The sequence below is a fragment of the Poromitra crassiceps genome (genome assembly GCF_964638095.1).
Source record: "Poromitra crassiceps genome assembly, chromosome: 10".
In the NCBI taxonomy this organism is placed as follows: domain Eukaryota; kingdom Metazoa; phylum Chordata; class Actinopteri; order Beryciformes; family Melamphaidae; genus Poromitra; species Poromitra crassiceps.
The window spans coordinates 20,384,126-20,407,126 of record NC_139631.1 but is presented as its reverse complement, the minus strand read 5'-3'; the positions used below and the strand labels follow the sequence as shown (position 1 = coordinate 20,407,126).

At 44.9% G+C, this 23,001-nt stretch overlaps 2 protein-coding genes across 2 annotated transcripts in view; both read left to right on the top strand.

The window, feature by feature from the left end:
- Positions 1-4,738, top strand: part of ap1b1 (adaptor related protein complex 1 subunit beta 1) — a 37,331-nt gene extending 32,593 nt beyond the window's left edge. Inside the window, exon 22 of the mRNA XM_083644493.1 lies at positions 2,319-4,738. Coding sequence (XP_083500619.1) covers positions 2,319-2,393 — 75 coding nt within the window. The 3' untranslated portion in view covers positions 2,394-4,738. The remainder of the gene's footprint in view (positions 1-2,318) is intronic.
- Positions 4,739-7,902: 3,164 nt separating this feature from the next.
- rasl10a (RAS-like, family 10, member A) lies at positions 7,903-22,699 on the top strand (the record flags this gene model as incomplete). The annotated part of the gene is made up of 3 exons (XM_083644470.1): positions 7,903-8,118; positions 17,986-18,110; positions 22,429-22,699. 3 exons carry the CDS (start codon positions 7,903-7,905, stop codon positions 22,697-22,699), a joined length of 612 nt encoding a protein of 203 aa, XP_083500596.1.
- Positions 22,700-23,001: the final 302 nt, after the last annotated feature.

The window sequence follows — 23,001 nt, the reverse complement described above, 5'->3', positions numbered from 1 at the left end:
TCTCCCGTGGCACCTCACTACTAGCTTTTTGACATGGAACATAGTGCCCTCCTCATCTCCCCATCCACTGTCCCCATGGCAACGATGTGACCAATAGTGTTGGTGGCTGATTCTCTCTCCCCGCCTCCTGAGCCGGTAATTGCGGGTTTCAGTAAAAGTGATCGTTTCAACACAGAAATGGACATGGATGGACAGACACCCCTCACCACCATGCTGCCCGACACTCCCTTTCTGTGGGTCTAGAGTTAATATATTTCCCAGACCTGGCTATTTCTAATTTGACAATGACATGCTAAATGATGTAGGACAAGAACTCATTTACTAGCCTACCTAAAGAAACCCTGCTTTCAACAGGAAACAAAATATGCCAATTTTCACTCCTTGAATTTCACCAAACAAGACTTGAAAGGCATGGGAAAAAGTCTTTGGAATACACCCTTTTCACGGGGGCCATTTTGTGTCGAAAAAGACAGGTTAAATTGGATTGGAAGTTGGAAACCCTCATTAGTGTTTTGCTTGCACCTGTTTACCCTGCCTTTTCGACACAAAATGGCCCCCGTGAAAAGGGTCGATTTCGTGCCCATGTGAGTGGGAACGCTGTGATAAGTTTAAAATGAAAACAAGTAGTCTGTGCTGCTTTGGATCATGAAAATGCTGCGGCAGCCCCGGGCCGCAATTGATGCTACATTTGAATGGCCCCTGCAGTGTTTACAGGCTGTTTCTTTGTTTGTGTGTCCAATAGTGTGCATCTGTGCATCTGTGCCTGTCCGAGTATGTTGGTGGAAAGAGAAAACCTCCATTGCATATGAAACGTGAAAGTTTTTTAGACTTTACATGACAAAAACAGAATAATATAATCTCCTGCATATGTTCATTCTCTTGGGACGATGAAAAGAAGTTAGCTGAGTAATAACAGGGTGGTGTTTTTCTTTCTTCATCTCTGATTTTGATCCACACACGAGTAGTTCCACACCTCCGGGTGATCGCCGCCCTCCTCCATCACTACTGCAGTTCTCTGTTCTCACATTCTTCGCCAGGCGAGGAAATATTTTATTTATATACCGTATATATCTAATGTTTTCTTTCCCTTGCCTGTCTTCCCCTAATGTAATACTGATAATTTAGCAGTAAGCCTTAAGCAGAATGCATGCGTAGCACACTACCCCACCGCTGACGGACTGTCTTAATAGCTGGTTCTACACAGCAGCTCGAGCATCCACGTTTCCTCACATCTCGCCCCCTGCTGACAGCAGAGTGCATGCCTAAATAGCGTGTTGCCAGCAGCAGCAGCAGCATGCATTAGTAACGAGGCCTGAGTGCACGGAGGCAACATTCAAGGAGCCGTGCAACGTTCCTGCTATTCTTCCAGCGCAGCTCTTTGGTGTCTACGGCAACGCTGCTCAAGGACACTCCATCGCTTTGGCTCCATCGCCTATTGCTTTTGTCCAGGAGGGGCCCGGGTTTGAACCCCTCAACTGTCACACTTGTCACGTCTCTCTGCTGAATAAATGATTATACTCATAATGCCGTGACACAACATTCCCTATCTGGATGCCTCATCACAAAGCTCTGGCTCTGTCTCTGTCTCGTGTGTTTCCTGGGGCCGGGTTCCAGAAAATTGACTCCTGCAATATGAGCGCCGATGAAAAGGAACCTGCCTTTTTGTTATCCTGTTGGCTACTCCCAGGCTAGAATAACATGAGTGGAGCGAGAATATTTCCTCTTGTTTTTTGTTTTTGCCTGTAGCTGATGAGATGGAATTAAAAGCAGAATTTACAATGCGGCGGGTTTTTTTTCTCTCTTGGAATTGATGAGGTTTTAATTTTTACAGAGGAAGCTGCAGAAATAATAAGGATGCTTGTCTGATTATGCCTCAGGTGATCCCATTTATGCTCCATTACGCAGCACATCAAAGATTTTCTTTGATCCTATCAAGTCTAGCTGAGCCTATACTGCTCCATCACTGCTGACACTAAATTGAATCCACTTTAGAATGTCTCACTTTATTTGTAAGGTTTGACATTTAGACTGTTTCTGTGACTGCATTAAAGATGTAAGAAGTCATCTGCTTAGCTATAGCTTGTAGATTAAATGGAGTTTATGAGGCTGGTCGTTGTCTGCAGTAACGTTTTATCCGTTTTGTCCTGCTCTATCTCACACAATAGTCACTGATAAACCCTCTGCCTTGATTTGAACCGAACCTTTCTAAACTTTGCCTCACTAAACTCTGCCATCTAACGTGTTTTAAAATAAAGTGAAATGATATTTGCCATGCAGTTCTACACCGCTGTAACGCTGCTTGACTCCTCTCTCCACAGGTGTCTCTGAAGTGCAGAGCCCCAGAAGTGTCCCAGTGTGTGTTCCAGAGCTACGAGGCAGTGCTGAAGAACTGAACCCCACACAGACGCACACGCACTGGAGAGCAGGCACGGGGAAGCCACCCTCAGCCACCCAGACTCCTGAAGCTCCCTCCTCCTGATCCACAGACCGTTCTACAGCCTTACCAAAAGCAGGAGCCCCAGCCTGAGACTGGCCTCCTCATTCTGTCATCCAGCTGTTGCACCAGGACATTTAACAGTTTGTCTGATTCTGACCCATTGCCGATCCGGTTTTCCATAAGACTGCAGAAGTATCTGGTTCCTTATCCCGTCCCCATCCTCACTCTCATTGCGAGTTTTCGCTGTTTTGTATCTGTGCTCACGCTCTACAACTTGGTCTGGGATTGGGTCGGACATATCAGCTAGTGCTAAATCTCCTGCATGATTTGCAGTTTGGGCGGTTCCTCCGGCCCTCGCAGCCTCAGCCATTCTGGGATGACCTTTCTGCTTCTGGGAAAGAAGGCTGTATAATTAATTTGTGATCCTGTGACTTATTTTCTCTGCATGATTCTCATTCCATGATTACCTAGTCCCTCATCTCTGCAAACTGGAGTCTATTTATAGTGTCTGCAATCAGCAGGTGAATCTTATCACCACTGTCAGCATATTTATTTGAGGTGCTTTCAATTAACACCTTACAGCAAAAAGGCTCATGTTTTCCCACCTGCTGGGCTTAAACGTTTCAAATAGGACGTGCCTGTCTGGGCCTAGGAAGAGATACTTAAATACTTAGAAACCTGAGGGTTGTGCTACAATCCAGGTTTTACAAGGGAAGCATGAGAGCGCTTACTCATGCTACCAAGTAGGGCTGGGTGGTATAGTTGAAATCGTCAATCACAATAATAATAAAACATTTTGTCAATATCTTGAGAAATATTTGTATGATTATTGTGATGATGATGATATATATTATATATCATCAAAATCATGTTAAATAATCAAATGTTTATCATTGAGCATTAGGTGTGATGTCAAACAAAACAGAAATATTTCAATAATATTTCTACATACCTGAATTTATGAGTTTTTATTTAAGTACAATTTGCTCATCAAAATTTCTCAATGTAGACATTTTATTTTGATTTATTTCAGAAATATGTGTCACACTATTAAAATATCTACGTATCACAACATGATTCCACTGAAAGGCGATAAATGATCATATTGAATTATCGCCCAGCCCTACTACCAAGCATGAGTAAGAGCTCGAGTTGGAAATGAAGTAAAACCACATTATCGCTGTCTCTGTCCTTTTCTAATGGAGTTTTCTTTAGTATGTGTGATTAGCTCCTCACAGCTTTTGATGTTCTAAATGGGATCAGTCTTTTTGCGATACAGATCCTCTGCTGTCCCATTAGAGCAGGACGTCTTTGCTGTGTGCATGGGCATTTGTTTGTCAGTGTGGATTGGTCTTGTTTTTGCTTTTGCGTCGATACCTGGAGATTTATAGACGGAAGGGACCGTTGTCTTCTATATGTGCAGTTCCATTCTCCACTCTCCAACTCAGTCATTCCATTGTTGAGTTCATGTTTGTAGTCCAGTTGAATGTGCATCTGGGGAGGTGAGAGTCTCAGGTGCTGCGGGCCGTTGTGTCCGCTGTGGGCTCTGCATTAGCGCCGAGCCACTTGGGCTCTCTGCCAGTCTGCATCCTCTCTGCTCTCTGCCAGTCTGCATCCTCTCTGCTCTCTGCCAGTCTGCATCCTCTCTGCTCTCTGCCAGTCTGCATCCTCTCTGCTCTCTGCCAGTCTGCATCCTCTCTGCTCTCTGCCAGTCTGCATCCTCTCTGCTCTCTGCCAGTCTGCATGCTCTCTGCCAGTCTGCATCCTCTCTGCTCTCTGCCAGTCTGCATCCTCTCTGCTCTCTGCCAGTCTGCATCCTCTCTGCTCTCTGCCAGTCTGCATCCTCTCTGCTCTCTGCCAGTCTGCATCCTCTCTGCTCTCATCGCTGCTTTTCAAGCACCGTCGCCACCTGAGATCACGGCTTAGAGAGGTGAAATAATCCTCAACCGTGACGGCATGGTTTTTTGTTCTCCTCCTGAATACTAAGTGCATATAGGTAGCACAAATAACAATCTCTCTTGATTGGAAAGAAGATTAGAACATTCAATCCAGCAACGTTCAATGCCCCATTGGATGTTTTTTGTTTTTGTTTTGTCGTTGGACTGAAGACCCTTTTCCCCAGCTCTACACAGGATGTATGCACTTCAGCTGACACCTTTGTAGAGATGACAATGGAGGCGGTTGTGTGTGTTTGTGTGTCTCTTTGTGTGCGGTGATGGCTGATTCATATGAGATGCTGTATAAAAAAAAATCCGGTGATGGAAAAATATGTTTTTGATTGATTTGATTTTGTTCAATGTGTGTACATCATTTGAAACAGAACTATTAAAAATCTGATATATTCACAGATGTTCAATCTTTCCTTTAAGCGATAATGCCAGAAGTATAATGGGAAAAACAAGGTAACCAAGCTTGTGCTCATTGAGCGTTGTGTTTAGATGCTGTTACGACATTGAAGTTGAACAAAAAGAAAAATGCAGTGGAAAATAATGATGTCTAGGTCCCTGCAGGGCAGTCTGCTAATGGAAGTACAAAAAGGAAAAGGGTCATCAGTGTTGCAGAGAGACTGCCAAAAGTAATCTTTATTTCCATTTGCTTTGTATTACTTGGTAAAGCACACAGTCCCAGAAATCAATGCTTTCATACACTTTCTAATCATTAATGACCTTTGTAGCGTACATTTCTGTGCCCAGATGGGCCGGGGAGCCATTCCGCAGCACTGCTTCACAGCTTAGCATACGAAAGCAGACATCTCTGCCATTCAACTTTCAGTCACTTTTTTCCCCGCCAGCCTTAAGCCACAAGGGACGCCTGAGGATTTTCTGCACTGCTGGAAGCTTCCCTGTGGCGGGGGTGACTGATAAAGTGGTCACAGTTTAAAGTGCAAGCTGGTTGGAAAGGCTTAACCTGGCTTCGGGCTGCACTGGCACCTCTCTCAAATCTCTCAGGTCCCTCTCTGAAAACATATGGCAAGGGTCAGCCTGCCCTGGAGAGAGACATGCCAAATGACTGCCCAGGGATTCTGTGTGTCCTATTGAAGCTCACACCACTAGTTGTGGCCATTAGTCCAAAGCTGTGACATGCTTTTATCCTCTTTAATTCCAGACTGCCCTGCTAATGAAGCATCTCTGGCAGCATCTATCTCCAACAGGGGGAGCTGCTCCCCTGCGGTTTGCTAAAGGCTCAGTCTTGACAAGTGAAAGGTAAACCAACAGCCCTTCCACCAGCCTACACTCCAATTCCCTGCCAGTTGTCCTCCGAAAAAGGGGTAGTCAGTGTATTTTAACACTCTTAAGGTATGTTTACTGTTAATGTGATGCGTGAAATAGAACAGTATTTTTAGATATGAAGTTTTTTTTTAAAGTTGCAAAGATGCTTATGTCAATGTTTGACGATCTGTAAATTGTATATAGAAAAATCTGATTAGGGCATGGGGCATGTATAGTCTATTAATTACTGTTATGTTGGAGTAGGCCTAAACCAATATCTTGAGTTTTGTTGTGAGCTACTGGTTTTCAATCCTACAGGTCTTCAGTCACATATCCTATAATTTCTCAATATAACAACTCAATGAATCAAGTATTTTTAGGATCATGCATAGGCTATAATGATGTACTTAAAATCGCCTTTCAGGTGATGTGTGAAGAGGCTCCGCCCACACTGTTTGATTGACAGGTTCATTCACAGCCCAACACACTTCAGACACAGCCCTTCACAATAAAAGTCCAATACACACTTCACACACAGCCCTTCAGAATAAAAAGTCCAACACAAACTTCACATAGCCCTCCACAATAAAAGTACAGCACTTCCTTCCCACAGCCCTCCACAATAAAAGTCCAACACACTTCACACAGCCCTTCACAATAAGAGTCCAACACACCTCACACAGCCCTTCAGAATAAAAGTCCAACACACACTTCCCACAGCCCTTCACAATAAAAGTCCAACACATACTTGACACACATACCTTCACAATAAATGTCCAACACAATTCACACAGCCCTTCACAATAAATGTCCAACAGTTCACACACAGACCTTCACAATAAAAGTCCAACACACTTCACACACAGCCCAACTGCCGTTGAGAACTGTATGATAGCTTTTCATCCTTTATTTTTCTTTGGATTAATTGCCACAATTATGCCTACATGAAACTGTGTGTAGCCTAAAGTCAGTGGACTGTTCCATATTTGATTGATCCCGTGACGTGGTGCAACCGAGTCTACAAGCTCATGCAGTCTTGAGTTGGAAGAATAGCCTAAAATATATTGTATTTATTATTCAGACTTGACAGTAAGGGGATTTGTGGATGTTGTGTCCTTCTGCCATATTGCACTGATGGATGAGAGTCTATCCCCCTCCACCCCGCTCACTCTCCCTCGCCTCAGAGTCAGGACCACACAAGTCGTGTTCCTCAGAGACGCTTGGAAGGAAATTGAGCTTCAGACAGTCTTACTTTCTTACACCATCATCATAAATAAAAAGATTTATGGATGCCTGCCTCACGCGTGTGGCATGTGCCTTTTTGCAATTTATTTACAGCGTAGGAATTTACAGCAGGCTTTCACGTGCTTTCTTACACGACATGATCCTATTGGATGAAGAGGCAGGGGATTTAGCAACTAGAGAGAGAGAGAGAGAGCGAGAGAGAGAGCGCGCAGGCATCTCCAATAGCAGATACTAGAGACACAATGTTACAGCCAAGCTACAGATGCCCTCACAGAGAGCCACCGTGTGCAGTATGTGTGGATAGTCCCTCTTTCTTTTGAATTACCATATCATTATCAGCTTTCTGGTGGAGATTATGGGATCGCGTTCAGAACACGTGGAAGAAACCGCATGTTTGAAGCTGGCCGCTGCGCTGCTGTGTGGCCGTCTTGGCCGTGAATGATGGAGGAGTCTGGCGGTGAATCAGCTGGAGACTGAGAAGAGAGAGGAGCAGATCTGTCTGTCAGCGACACCGAGAGGAGAGCGGCCGGCCGGGGTCTCTTTTTGCGTTAATAGGCAAGGTCAAGTCTCGCCTCATGAGATGAGACGAGGGCGGACTTCCCGCTGCCTCTTGGGGGACCAGGTCACACGGGGATACCCCCATGCAGAAAACCCAGAAAACCCCATGCGCTGCGAAAACCTCTCCATCTCCTCGGTCATGATCCGACCCTGAACCGTGTTGTTTATTTTTTGACTATTCAAAAAGGAAAACGTGCATGGCGTGTATGTTTTCTCTGGAGAGATTTATTTCTGTGAAAAGTTTCAGAGATAAGCTGGTTAATTCGACCGTTTATTCCTATTGATTCCGCGCGGTTAAATCAATTGGAGGTGATTTAGAAACTGCTGATTGGTGAATTGGAATTCCTCCAGAGCGCTCCCAGCACTGCAAGCAGCAGCAGCGCCTGTGGCTTGTTTAGTGTGTCTGCTGATTAGACGTGTCGCTGTCCATGGTGCTGAACTCTGGCTCCAGGGATGGTGGAGACGCTGAGTATCGCAGTCATCGGTGCTCCCGGCGTGGGCAAAACTTCTATAATCCGCCAGTTCATCTATAATGACTTCTCGGAGGCGTACACGCCGACCAGGACCAGATATGTGTACCGACCCGCCGTCATACTCAACGGCAACATGTACGAGCTGAAGATCTTAGACGTCCCGCCAATCTCCTCGTTTCCATCGAGCTCCAGCCAGGTAAGGACTTAATAATAATAATAATAACAATAATAATAATAATAATAATAATAATAATAATAATAATAATATTAATAATAATAAACTAGGCTACTTGGCTGCTGTCAGCCTATGGAGATTCGTTTCTCTATTCTCTACTTCATGGTTTGATGGTTCTGCGAGGGGCCTGTCTGTTCAGGAGCGCTGGCATTCCTCAAAGACAAAACACCCATTTTATTTATTCTATCACTATCTCAGATGTCCCTAGCCTACTAGTTGCTATGGAGACCCGACTGACTTAAGCCTTGGAGAGCTTTACTTTGACGTTACAAAACTCTCTCTCTCTCTCTCTCTCTCTCTCTCTCTCTCTCTCTCTCTCTCTCTCTCTCTCTCTCTCTCTCTCTCTCTCTCTCTCTCATATGCCAGCTTGCATAATTTTGTTTATAGCCTACTGCATACATTTTATTGAATCATGGCATGTATTTTGTAGAAACAATCTTATTCTACTGTATGTATTCTTGCTTAGACTTAGGCCTACCTATAAGCAGGTGCAGCATTCCCTGGGGATTAAGACTGTCTTCCAGGGTCGAACACAATCAGATCTGTGCTTCATTGTGGGTGGTGAAATACAATTACATTGATGATTGGGTTGAATTTGGTGCAGAAAATATGTACGGTCAATAATAGCATGATTGTGCTGCAGGCATTGACACAACACCTGGTTAAATTCCCATTTTAAAAATAGAACAAACAGCCTCGCCTTTTATTTGTGCATGGCCACAGGTTATTAGTCACACATCATTAGTTCACCAATCTGATAGGATCCGAGAGAGAGAGAGAGAAACTGTAGCTCCAAATGTTCTGTTCTCGAGCACAAGATTGTCAGCGTAAGGGGCTCTGTTTTGTGTGTGTGTGTGTGTGACGTGTGTTTTTTTTCATGGCAGAGCGCTTTGGATATCAAAAATATGAATGCTTAGAGCGCTACCAAAGACACACTGCGCACATTTGATTTGGATTGGTCGGTCAAAAAAAGTGACATTGATGAGCAGCGCTCTTCTCCAGAGTTGTTTTCTACTTGAGGTGCCCAGAGCACTCCACCAAAAAACGATAGCGCCGAGAGTGCTGAAACACCAGGAGTGCTCCTAGCGCATCTTTACCATAGAAAATGAATTGCAAAAAGGCACTGGCAGCTGAAAAAATGCTTTCTGTGGACATGGCCCCTTAAGGAACAAAGAGTGTTTGCCCAACAGATTTGTTGCTCTGTCTTAATCCCTGACAAGAGTTGGGAATATTGAAGTAGGCTAGTATTTCTTAGGGGCCGTGTCCACAGAAAGCATTTTTTTGAGCTGCCAGCACCTTTCTACAATTCATTTTCTATAGCTGTGCTAGGAGCACTCCTCTTCCCAGCACCCCCGCCTGGCGTTTCATTATTCTCGGCAGCTAGCATGCTGGGCGCCTCAAGTAGAAAACAGCTCAACTTTTTAGTGCAGCGGTAGATTCCCTGCCTACCAACACATGGGGTGCAGGTTCACGCCCCCGTGTTACCTCCGGCTTGGTTGGGCATCCATACAGGCATGATTGGCTGTGTCTGCGGGTGGGAAGCCGGATTAGGGGTATGTGTCCCGGTCTGTGTGCTTTGGAAGCGCTCTGAACTTTCATATTTTTGATATCCAAAGTGCTCTGCCATGAAAAAAAAAACCTGTGTACACAGCCCCTTAGGCCTTCTTCTTGTAGCTTTGTAGCTCTCCTAAAAGTTTTTTCCTTTGAAAACAATCTAGTTCACTAGGAGGCAGCCAGAAAGTACAAAGTGCAGGATAGGGAGTGTGTGTGTGTGTGTGTGTGTGTGTGTGTGTGTGTGTGTGTGTGTGTGTGCGTGTGCATGTGCGTGTGCGCAGCCACACTTGTGCACACGTGCGTGTGTGTGTGTGTGCCTGCGTGCGTGTGTGTGTGTGTGTGTGTGTGTGTGTGTGTGTGTGTGCGCGTGTGTGTGTGTGTGTGTGTGTCCAAGCCTCCGTTGACTGGTAAAGGGTGTCAAACTCCTGTCTGCTGCAGCCTCAGCGGAGACTGAGGCTGTGAAGCTTTCAAGATGGAGATCTCCAAGGTCACCACACCGCGCTGACACTCGGCCCTCCGATGCCCCCCGCTGATCATCTGTCTCTGCTTCTCCTGTGTATCACATTGCCTGCAAAGAACAACCTGTATCTTCCTACACAGGGGAGGTGACAGTGAGAAAATGAGATCAGGCCATTGAGGGGAGCGAGTGAGCGAGGCTGGATGGGAGGCCTCCTCAACTGTCAGTTTGCTCAGTAAGTAAGCACATGGTGTTAAAGCAGCAGCAGGGAGGCAGGCCCTGGAGCGATCGTCCTCCTGAGCCTCCCATGTTACAACGTTTTGTCTGGAGGTGTTAAGAGGGCTGCAGTGCTCTTGGTTGTTTCCACAGAGACCCTCGGCACCTACAGGAATTGTCTCTTTCTTCAGCTAAACGGTGCTTAAGCCCCATTAGGGAGCAGCCTGGTAGGTGTGAGCAGAAAGCAGGAATCAGACACAGCTTAAGAACTCCGCTTTCATTCTCAGCCATTGTAGCAGCGTTTCCTCTTCATTTGAGAGTGGTGTTACAGTGAGCAGGGGTAGGCTACTTTGTGAAAGGTATATGGTCAAAGAAAACCATTAGCCGAGTGCTGCCACATTTCTATCAGACAGCTTTATGATTGATCTTATCTTACCTTACTATATATAGAATGAAGGAAATGCTGTCTGTCTGCCCATCCATCTGAATCCATTTATCTCCGCAACAGGTTGGCCGATCAAACAGGTTGGCCGATCAATCTGAAACTTCACATGGGCGTTTAGCATCGGAGGAGACAGTAAGTGACAAAACCGTTTTTTCCATTTTCCTGATGATGTCATCGGAAATGCAGGAAGAAATGCTCATAAACAGCTTTAATTTGGGTAAATGGAAAACCCGGCTTTGTCACTTCCTGCCTATTCGAATGTTCAATGACCATGTGCAGTTTCAGATCGATCGGCCAACCCCGGGAAATTTAAGCTCTTTATTAGCACTTAATAACACAGACTTCACAAAGCTGTTTCTTAGCATTGTTTTGCCATTTTGGGCAAGTCTGCAGGGAGTAGTGGCGCGCACATCCCCGGGTATGGACTCATGGTTACTGATTGATGCAGTAGGGGCACTGAGAGAGCAGCCGTATCTTGTGATCTCCTCTCTTCATTGTGACAGGAGTGGTGAGACAGCACGGCGTGGTTTGACTCCCTGCCTCTGTGGGCAAAGAAATGTAACCTGGGGTCAAGGGTCACAGGACACAATGGGTCGCAGCCTGTTGAAGCAGCGCCGGCACAAAGAAACCTTTGTGCAGATTGAGTTGAGGCACAGCTCCCTCCTAGAATACTGCAGGGAATCAAAGGCCGACAGAGAGGAACGCAGGGATTTGCTGCAGTCTATTAGAAAGGTTGCACAGAGTTTAATGGACACTGTAGAAGTTAGGTTGACCAATTGGGCTTCATCCCTGAAATCTCTGATGAATAAGCTGCACAATAGAGTGAGTCAGTCCGCCTCTATGGTTATGTAGACGGGCGACATTCAGTCTTTTCACGGTGAGGCTCTCTGACCGTATAATCATTTGTTTGCTTTGCAGTGTGTCTGTCGGTTGCTGATTGCGTTCTCCGAGCATCTGTCACAGTTTGTCAATATGGATGTGGTGACAGATGGATTTTAGCCTGACAGCGGATCCAGCACTGATTTTTTTTTTTTCTTGTTCTTTTTTTTTGTTCTGGTGATAATGTATCACCATAACTCCCTCCCACACAAGATGCTCGCCTCCCTCTCCTGCTCTCTCTGGCCATTTTTATTGGATATCTCCTTCATACTGCCTGTGATAACAGTATAGAGAAGATTGCTTTTCATCTTACACACTGTAATCTCTCAACTCTCAAAGCGCACATCCATAAATAGAGGGATGTTGATGTGCTTGTGTGAATGCGTGGTGTGTAGGCTACATGAGGTTTTCACTGTTTATGTGTCTGCATGCTTTCCTATTAACATAAATCCAACATAGGAGTGACAGTGGGGGGTTACTTTCAAAATACAATCAATTACTGGTTACTTACCTACATAAAAGTGTCATGAAAAACAAGACAGTGGATTATTCCTTTCAGTTACTTTTACTTTCCCTCTAAAAATCTAGAGAATAGAATTTAAAGCTATAGTTTTATGCAATTCATGGCTTAGAACGTGAATAGTGTCATTATTATTATCTTATCAAGTGTGATTAAATACCATTTCAGCTTGTGAAAATGTGTCTGTCATCTGCTAATTAATATTTCAAACTCAACAAGTAATGTTTGTTCCAAAAGTAAGTCTACTTGTTCGCTTTGTTGTCCCTGTGTGTGTGTGTGTGTGTGTGTGTGTGTGTGTGTGTGTGTGTGTGTGTGTGTGTGTGTGTGTGTGTGTGTGTGTGTGTGTGTGTGTGTGTGTGTGTGTGTGTGTGTGTGTGTGTGTGTGTGTGTGTGTGTGTGTTAGCCTGAGCAGCTCCAGAGATTTGCTTTTGCTGGGGCTATGGGGTAGCCTGACTTTTAAGGCGGCTGTGGCTCAGGTGGTAGAGCAGGTCGTCCACTAATCGGAAGGTTGGTGGTTCGATCCCCGGCTCCTCCAGTCCGCATGTCGAAGTGTCCTTGGGCAAGACACTGAACCCCAAATTGCTCCCGATGGCTGTGCCAGCACCCTGCGTGGCAGCTGGCCGCCCTCGGTGTGTGAATGGGTGAATGTAGGCACATTGTAAAGCGCTTTATATTAAAGTTTCCCTTTAATATGCCGGTCACCACAGACTAATTTCTACTGCATTGCCCCGACACATGTACCGCTCTGCGACAGTTACAATGACATTCTGTGTTAAACACAAGGCGAGATATTCAGCTCATGGGATATACTGTATACATGTCAATGTAACAAGCCTGCCTACTTAAACACACCTCTCTCTCTCTGAATATAACATTTCACACAGTTATGCCACGGACTGGTCTTGTACACAACACACGCAGTTTTCCTCAGATTCTGAGATCACAAACTCATGCTGCCAGGTACCAACACCTTGACTAACGAATCAACAGTATTCTGTTCCTCCATAGGCTTAATGTGATGAATGAGCATCATAGAGATAACTAACCTCATAAGGATTCAGAATTTGTGCCTCAACCACCAAATGCATTAACTTCATTAATAGGCAAACCGTAAACTGCTCTGAATAAGAATGGCTTTATCTTTTTTTTGTCCAAAAATAATTCATTTGATCAATTTTATTTGTTTTATTCATGTATTTATTCCTTTTTTAAATGATAAATGATGTACTGTATTCACACATTGATAATTACAATTTCTAAATAAACCACAGAAATCTCTTGGGGGGTGCTATGGCTATACTAGGGTCAGCTTCAAACCACCCAAGCCCCTCCCTGGAGCCGCCCCTGGGTCTGAGTGTGTGAGTGCAAGAAAATGCTTCAACTTACAGCAGGCAGCAGCTCAGGAGCATCTCAAACGACCCGCATAACTCAAACAGCAATAAAGCCAACAGATATAATGCTTCTCTGTGGTCAAGGTCATCATCGAGTAATGAGTTTTCTCCCCGTGGGAAGAAGTAGATGTGAGATGCACAGTGGGCAGTGTGGCCTATGTGTGGCATATTGTTAATGCACAGTGGGCAGTGTGGCCTATGTGTGGCATATTGTTAATTGCCATATGCAGCCTTCCCCCACCTGCTTATTGATCCATCACAACCAATCATTACTGGAGCTGCATTCCCTCGGGAGACTTGGCAGTTTTGTCATAGCCTGCTAAAAACTGACCGAGGCCCACGGTTGTCAGGGAAACCTGTTCTGTTTGGCTCTCGAGATGCTCTTTTTCTGCAGTGTTAAAAAGGCAGACTGGAGGACAGACATTCACGCCCCCACATGCACACTCACACATACACTACTAGGGCTGGGTTAAAAAATATATTGTATCGATACGATTCGATCTTCATTTGAAGGAACTGATATCGATTCATAAATCCCAATATCATCTAATAATTAATTAATTAATATAATGCCTTTTTTTTCCTGTGGATGCTTGAAGCTTTACCCCCGTTAGACTTGCGTGGTTTGGTTCTTAGTGCAACAAGATCTCGTAAACATCTGCCAACATTCATATTTTTAATAATGCACCAGGTTAGAGGGTTCCTTGTACAATTTACAGCATTAGTAAGAGAATCTCTTTCATAGCCAAGCAAAATTGGTATTGTAACTGAAATATCTATATCGAATCGTACCATTTATTTTTTCTTCTGATTTCCCCCCCATTTTCTCCCCAATTGTACTTGGCCAATTCCCCCTGCTGCCCCAGTCGCTGCCGATCTGGGGAGAGCCGTAGACACACACATGCTTCCTCCAATACATGTGCAGTTGCCAGCCGCTTCTTTTCACCCGACAGCGGGGAGCTTCACTGGCAGGACGTAGCACGTGGGAGGATCACTATATTCCCACCAGTTCCCTCCACAAATAAACATGGCCCCTCATACAGTTTTGATTGATTAGACTTCAATGTATCAGTCTTGTATTGCTGAACCATCCTCATTCCTCTCAGTGCTAGTTCCTATTAATTCCTTTGTTTTCCTGTGTTCGTTGTTTGGGTTTGAAGAAGCGCTGTTGTTGTTTAGAGCTCCTCCTCCACATTAAAAACAAGACTTGGATGCCAAAGAGAAGAGATATGAGACAAGAGCACCAGCTTCTATTTTTAGCCCACAGGAGTGTGGGCTGCATCTGAAGCACCTGGGAAGGATGCCAGCATGTGTATATCGCACACTGTCAATTCTCCCCGTTGTCAAGAATGCGATGCTGTGGCGTATAATCACTGTGACTGTGTCTTGTAGATTGGCAAAAATAGGTTAACATTTCTGAAGTTCCCACAAAAGAAAGGATGACAGGAAATGTTAGTGGAAATACAGTGGCTCTGTGACATATTTCCCCCTGTCCCTCTAAAGGAGATTGAATCGATATATATGAGAGAGAGAGAGAGAGAGAGAGAGAGAGAGAGAGAGAGAGAGAGAGAGAGAGAGAGAGAGAGAGAGAGAGAGAGAGAGAATGAATAATCATGCTTTCTGCCATTTTTCACTACTTCTTCAGGCTGGCTCTCTCTCCTTCACCCTCCCCTCTGCTCTCTCTCTCACATTTCGTAGCAGTGATCTCAGTGCCACATGTTTGTTTGCATGCCTGATCAGTCTCATTATCTCCGCGCTGATGTGCGAGACTCTGCCACACACTCACCCACAGTCATGCACCTCAAATAATCTTCCAAATTGAATGAAGATGATTATGCCTTGCTGACAGACAGTGTTCGCATTGTCTTCATTATATCATTACGTGATATAATCTTGCCCCAATGCCCCGAGAAAGCACCACAGAAAAATGTATCCTGTGATTTGGTATCAAAAACGTTTAGAACATTTGGAGATTTGCATTTTTCTGTTTTGGTGGCAAGTACTTCTGTTCTGGAAATTGCTCAGAAACCACCTTTGGGGGTTGTAAAGTTTCATGAGGGTATGATTATCCTAGAGGTCACAAGTTATTTTATACATAAGGTCAAGTTAAAAAAAAATCATCTCACTACAATGAAAGGGCTACTATGGGGACTAACATCATCAAACATTAATACAAATGGTCTCGTTGAATCCGCAAGAGTCTCAGCTTTCCAGTCATATCCAATTTGTGCAATTTATTCCAATACTGTTTAGGGAGGGACCCTGGTAGGCAGAAATATCTAAATAGGTGAAAATAACATATTTATACTGCATGCAACAAACTGCATGGTTTTTGCACAACAAAAACTGCTTGGGATTAGCATACTAGTCTGTAAGGGGAGACTCGTGAGTACCCATAGAACCCATTCTCATTAAGATATCTTGAGGTGAGAGGTCAAGGGACCCCTTGGAAAATGGCTATGCCAGTTTTTCCCTCACCAAAATGTAGCCTGGATTTGGAGCATTATTTAGCCCCCTTCCCGACAAGCTAGCCGAACACGGTTTGGGATACCTCAGCTCTTCTAGTTTCATATGATACCAGTATCTTCACTCTTGCTTTAAGAATGAGCCTGCTACAACCTCTGAAAGATGGTAATGTCAGCCCACGTTAAAAAAGCGAGGATTTGAAAAGAGGGGTACATGTCCCCCCCTACTCTAGTGGAAAGTCCGGCCTTTTATGTGATCATCAACTGCTCCCTTAGCATTCCCTGCCACTCAAATTCTCAATCTGATTTTCACAGACCTGTGAAATCAGATTGAGACCTGGTTTGAAAAGGATATCACTTTCTATTCTTAACCTGGAAAGGAATTTGGTTTTTGGAGTGAGCTGTTAGGAGAATGCCTTTGCCAGAACTAGGACTGTTACTGCTGCTGCACAGAATGTGTTATCCATTGTTTGCCTTAATTGCTGCTTGTCGGTGTGTTTACCTTGATGTTCTTATTGGATACTTTCCAGCATTGAGTTGAGTCGAGTCGTATCGAACTGAACTGAAGTGAACTGATTTGAACTCAGCCGTTTTCCTGTCAGCCTCACATCCCGGCACACTTCATTAGCATGGTGCGGTTAGCCCAGAGGTCATGTTGACACCCTGTCTGCAGCTCATCCCTCCATCCGCTGCTGCACTTTCATCTTCTCCCCATTCTCTCAGGGTCGCCTTTCATTTTCTCTTCCTGAGCAAACCCCAATCCCCCAACCCCCCCCCCAACCCTCTAGTTTCCTCTCCCTCCCTAAACCAGCAGGACCACTTATAGATTCATAGCATGCTGCTGGGGGTGGTGAGTGTGGTGGCGAGGGCATGGGAATCACACCGTGAATAGAGCGGGTCACTATGTCACCGCTGAAGCCGCTGGCCCTGCCCCCTAGCAAGCTGCAAACGCATCCAGTTGTGCCATGCGCTTTAATTATGGCTAGAAACTCATTACCATAAAACTGGTGTTGCTATTTGCCTCGCTCAATGTGCCCTGCATCACAAAGGTGAACGGAGTCGCAGCACGACTGTATTATGCTCACATTTATTTCTCTGGCACAAGGCCCCATGTTTGCTTCTCTCTCCTAAGTTGCCTCGCTGTCTGTGCCCTTGATCCCATGTAGTGAAGACACCGTGCGGCTCTTATGGATTATGCTGACCACCAGGCAGTCACCAGGGCTTCACCCTCGGCTGCCTGACTCAAACTGCGATGTCGACTGTAAGACTTCATTGACTCCGCACACTTTCAGAGAGGAGAGAAAAGGGCAATAGAGCCAGGAAAATGGAGGATGGGATGGTGTCACTTGGGGTGCATTGAGCCACATCCCATTCAGCAATGCGTATCTTTGTGAATGGGTGAATCCTATAATAAGAATGTGTCTGTGTGGGAGTGAGTGAGTGTGTGAGCAGAATAGTATTCTGCCACAGCTATGCCATTTTACGTCCGATCGCGCTGAATCTTTCAGGAAGTGTAAAGAGCCCCCTTGCGGGTGACCAGAGCCAGATTTTTTAATTAGGTAATTAGGGGTGACTAAATGGGCAAACATTAGTGGCTAAAATGACTCAAGACAGGTTCAGCACCATGGAGAGCTACAGAGTGGATGAGCCCACGGTTCCTCCAGAGTGGAGGAGCCCACAGGTGAGCGGAGTTGTAATCAGCCAGTGAAGTGGACTATGAAAACCCTCTGGGGAGAGAGAGGAGAAGCTGCATGCCAACTCTGTGAGCGAGGCCTGACTAAATGGCCAGTCACACAGGGACAGGTATCCTGCTAGTTTGTCATAAATGCGTTGCATAATCGTCTCAGATAGTTGATCTTGGGTCCAATATTTATGTTTCTCTCTCTCCGTCTCTCTTGTAGGAGTGGCTGGATTTGCGCTGCAGAGGGGTTCGCAATGCCAACGCCTACATCCTGGTCTACGACATCTGCTGTGTGGAGAGCTTCGAGTATGTCAAGATGATCAGACAGCAGATCATGGAGCACAGGTGCGGTCAGCAGCAACACCCGTCAGACAAACTCTGTGTAAACCGGCGCCAGTTACTGTAGAATAGAACCATAAACGCACCACTTGTTAACTGTTGCTGCTGGCTTCTAGTGGCGTAGCTGTGTGACCCTTCTGAAGACACCGTGCAATTTCACGGCCACGCTACGCCGCTCTGCAATTACATGTGTGTGACAGTGTGACAGTGACGGATAGTCCACTCTAGGTGATATCTTTTAATTCAGCGTGTCCCTCCCTGCATCCTGACAGATTTGGAATGAGGTGACATTTTATTCTGGCATCGGTGAGCGAGAGTGGTGATTTAAAGATAATTTTTTATGACATTCCTGCTTTATTAGACAGATTACAGACAGGAAGCGTGGGGGAGAGAGAAGGGGGGAGAATATTATGATAAAGATTTGAACCTTGCGATTACCTGGTCCACACCTGAGCCATCTGAGACAGGATGCTGTGGCCTTTAACTGATAGGTAAAAAAAAAAAAAAAGGCGCCAGTGAAGATCAAAGACATGACCTGCTCTGTGGCTCTCTGGCTGCTGGCATCTGCCCCTGCATATATTTGCATCTTGATGGAGAAAATGAGCGGACCGCCCCTCCCTTGTTTGTTGCACGGTGTCATGACCGAGCTCCCATTGCTCAGTTCATCCCCACATTCCCGTAGCTCCACATGCGTTTCTCCTGCCATGCGTGTTCATGGCCCGTGACAGAAAACCATTATCAACCCCAGCGAGGGGAAGAAGGGTGAGCACAAGGGAAATGGAAAATAGCAGAAATAAATTCATGTGTAATCATAGGAGAGAGATCTGAATCTAGACTGATAGTGTAGGGGGGAAATACTGTAACTCGCTGTTGTGGGTCAAAATGAATGAGCATAGCTTCAAGAGTCTTCCACCGATTCTTTATTCAGACATGTCTGGAGAGAAAACCTTAAGCACACACACTCTTTTTTTTTTTTATGATCAATTATTTATTCGTATTTTCATAAACAATACAGTCCACACACCAAAAGAACCACAAATATATAACAAACAAATAAAGACCTACAAAACAAAAATCAAACTAAACCTAACCACTATTCTAAGAAAAGAAAAGAAAAACAGTGTCACATCAGCAGCCCACAAACACCATTGCAAAAGCCCCCGGCATAAACCTCAGCTTAAATAAAATAAAATATTTTCCCATCATAGTCCATTCACAAAATCCAAATATTTCCCCCATTTCTGAACATATTTCTCCGACTGGTTAATGAGACGAAGAGAGCACACACACTCAAGTGGGCTGCAGGATATTCTCCGAACAAAGGGTAGAAGTACTGTGTCAGTTTCTTTATACACTTGAGTATGTATAGTACTTTGTTCATCCTTTTCTAAAATGACTACTGTAATATGCACACTTCAGACTAGTCAAAACCAGTTCTACAATACACACGAACATGAAGTGTATACTTACACGATTGTCTGTAACAATGAACACTAGTCTGAGGGCTAAAACGCCCCCCCCCTTTCTCTCCCCAATTGTACTTGGCCAATCCACCCTGCTTACCCGGTCATTGCTCCACATCCCCTCTGCCGAGCTGGGGAGAGCCATAGATTAGCACATGCTTCCTCCGATACATGTGCAGTCGCCAGCCGCTTCTCTTCACCAGACAGCAAGGAGTTTCACCAGCAGGAGGGAGGTGGCGTGTGGGAGGATCACGCTATTCCCCCCAGTTCCCCTCCTCGCAAACAGGTGCCCCGGCCGACCAGAGGAGGCTATAAGTGCAGCGACCAGGACACATCCCCATAATCTGGCTTCCCACCCGCAGACACGGCCAATTGTGCCTGTACGGATGTCCGACCAAACGGGGGTTTCGAACCTACAACCCTCGTGTTGGTAGGCAGGGAATCTACCGCTGCACTACCCGTATGCCCTGACGGCTAAACTTCTACATCATACATGCACTCATGACAGCTGCTGCATGACTTCTTCCTGTGATCAGGAAATGATCTCATGATCACATGGAGCTGCTTTACTGAAAACTCCACTGTGATAGGCTACTCAGGGCAAAGGACACAGGGTTCTATTTCCTACAATAGGTAAGAGAAAGAGGGAGGGAAGGATGGAAGGAGAGAGGAAAGGAGAGGGGAGGAAATATGAACTCATGTTGTTAATAACCAAGGAGGAAGCACCTACGGGTTGCCGGGATTTATTACGGTTTGCCTGACTTAGCATGTCAACTATAAAGGAATTGTCCCTTTGCGACACACACGCACATTCACACACACACACACACACACACACACACACGTGCCACAAGATGCAATAACTTGAAACATTCCTCTAAAATCTGCAGACAATGTCCTTTCACAAACAATAACCTTATTTCATCATTTTTTAGCTCTCTACCCTGAAGCCCTACATTTTTCAAAACTGTGACAGTATTGGTTCGCTGCATCACCCTATACACTAGTAGCTCTCTCTCTCACACACTCACACACACACACACACACACACACACACACACACGGCTGCATCTGCAAAAAAGTTTGGCTGAAGAAGACCTCAGACCATTGTTTAATGCACTAAATAAGTAAGGTGTGACTACTAGATATCACCAAAATAACTATCAGAACTCACCACAGCATTTTAAAGAGTAATCCTACAACAGTTTGTGTCACTACTTGTTTGTACTCTATAGAAGGTGGCATCACCTGGAACCAAAGATCAGCCAATAACAGATGACAATTAAAAAAAAATGCAATTTTAGTACAGTAACATGCTTTTTACCTTTGGATGTCAGTCTTTACATCGTTTGATATTAAGTTACTCTTTCAATTCCATGCAAACCAGAAGATTCATGAGCCTAAATGTGTGAGTGTGAACAATGTCACCTTTTTTTCTTCCCCTCATAGTATCTGTCATCTCTGATCCAATTCATTACTTTATTCATGAACGACTCAGATTGGTCTCAGATTGCATTTTCAAACCACAACCAACAAGGCTTGATTGGAAATGCTTTGGCTAAATCCTCTGGTTGATGTTCTTGTTTAACACTGTAGGACGATGCATTGTAACACAAATCGGGTGTTACAAAACAGTGTTACACATGTCAGCGACTGAAGTCTTGAGTCACAAATGTAAGCCTCTAGCTTGCCATACGTCTTCACAATTGAAAGTGCTGTATAGCAGTGCAGCGTGTGGTGGGAGGCCCCTAGGGCCTGTGAGCTGTGCCTGTGATCCTCCAGTCCGCCCCCGCACGACGCGCCTCACAAAGCTGGGAAAAGTGCACACAGACGCACTGCACCCTCCGCTCACACCGCCGTGACAAGCATGAGGCTCTCTGCACCCATGTCAGCACCACAAATTATCTTCACATATTAAGTGCTCGCTAATGACGTGATAAGTGATTCTGATTACACGCTACACCGACTTTAACACACACAGACAAACATGTGCATGCACACACACACACACACACACACACACACACACACACACACACACACACACACACACACACACACACACACATGATAAAGGTACAAGCACTCCTGCTGCAGAAATCAACTCTCATTAAGCTCACATCAGCGACGCTCGTGTGCTGCTCCGACCTTCAGGTCGTTATCGTTGTGGATGGGGGCTGGTGAGGGCAGTCTGTCACAGAATGGAAATGTTCTCGCCTTCATTCAGTCCCCATCACAGTCCTCCTTAGACACCTCAACACATTTGTTTGACTTAACTGTGATTTCAGAGTCAAATAATTGTCTTATTTTACTTGACAGATTAAAGTCACAATGAAATGTCAGTTTTAGAGCATCTTACTTCTTTAATTGGATGTATTTGCTGGTTAAAAGGATTACTGGGGCAGGATATAACACATTCAAAATGTGTGTAAACCAATGGGATATCATGGGAGAGAAAGGCAGTTTTAATTTTTATTTGTTGGGCGGGGCAGGATGGTTTTATTGGTTGAAGTCATAGATTAAAATATATGCAATTAAGTCAGCCTTAGAGATTATTATTATTATTACCTATAATAATAATAATAATAATAATAATAATAATAATAATAATAATAATAATAATAATAATAATAATATAAATATTGAATAATACAATAAAATGTTATGTTTGTCATTTATTTGGGCATGAATTGTCAGGTCTGCCAGGTCGACATTGTACAGTAAATAAGAATTTGTTCTTAATTACTTGCCTGGTTAAATAAAGGTTTGAAATAAAGGTAAGAGATTAAAAGAATAAGGTCTTATTTGATGTCAGTGTGACTTCAAAATGCTACTGTGTCTCCTTCCTGTTTGTGCTGTAGGGAAGGCAGCAGCAGTGAGGTGCCCATCCTGGTGGTGGGCAGCAAGAGAGATCTGCAGCGTCAGCGCTTCACGCCGCGCAGGGCCGTGTCCGTCCTGGTGAAGAAGACCTGGAAGTGCGGCTACGTGGAATGCTCCGCCAAGTTCAACTGGCACGTCATCCTGCTCTTCAAGGAGCTGCTGGGCATCGCCGTGGCGCGAGGCATGCGCGGGAACCACACACACATCCGTCTACAGGGGGCACTACAGAGGAACCGCTGCACCATCATGTGACCCAGAGAGCTCCCTCCTCCCACTGCACCCCTCTCTCTCCTCAGGAGTGGAGCGGCGATGGAGAAAAGGACTTCTATCGAAATGGCTGGAAAAATACCCCGTGGCCTCCTGCTTTACTGAGCTGATTTTTCATAATGAGGTCTAATAGACTCTTGCGCTGTAAAAGACACTAAATCCCACACATGATCATCCAACCACTTCCGAGTCAAATTCTACCAAATGTTTAGACGGCATGAAAGGAGGGAGGTAGAGGAGGACGCAAACACTATTAGTATAACGCAACGTTTTTTTCTCATATCAAC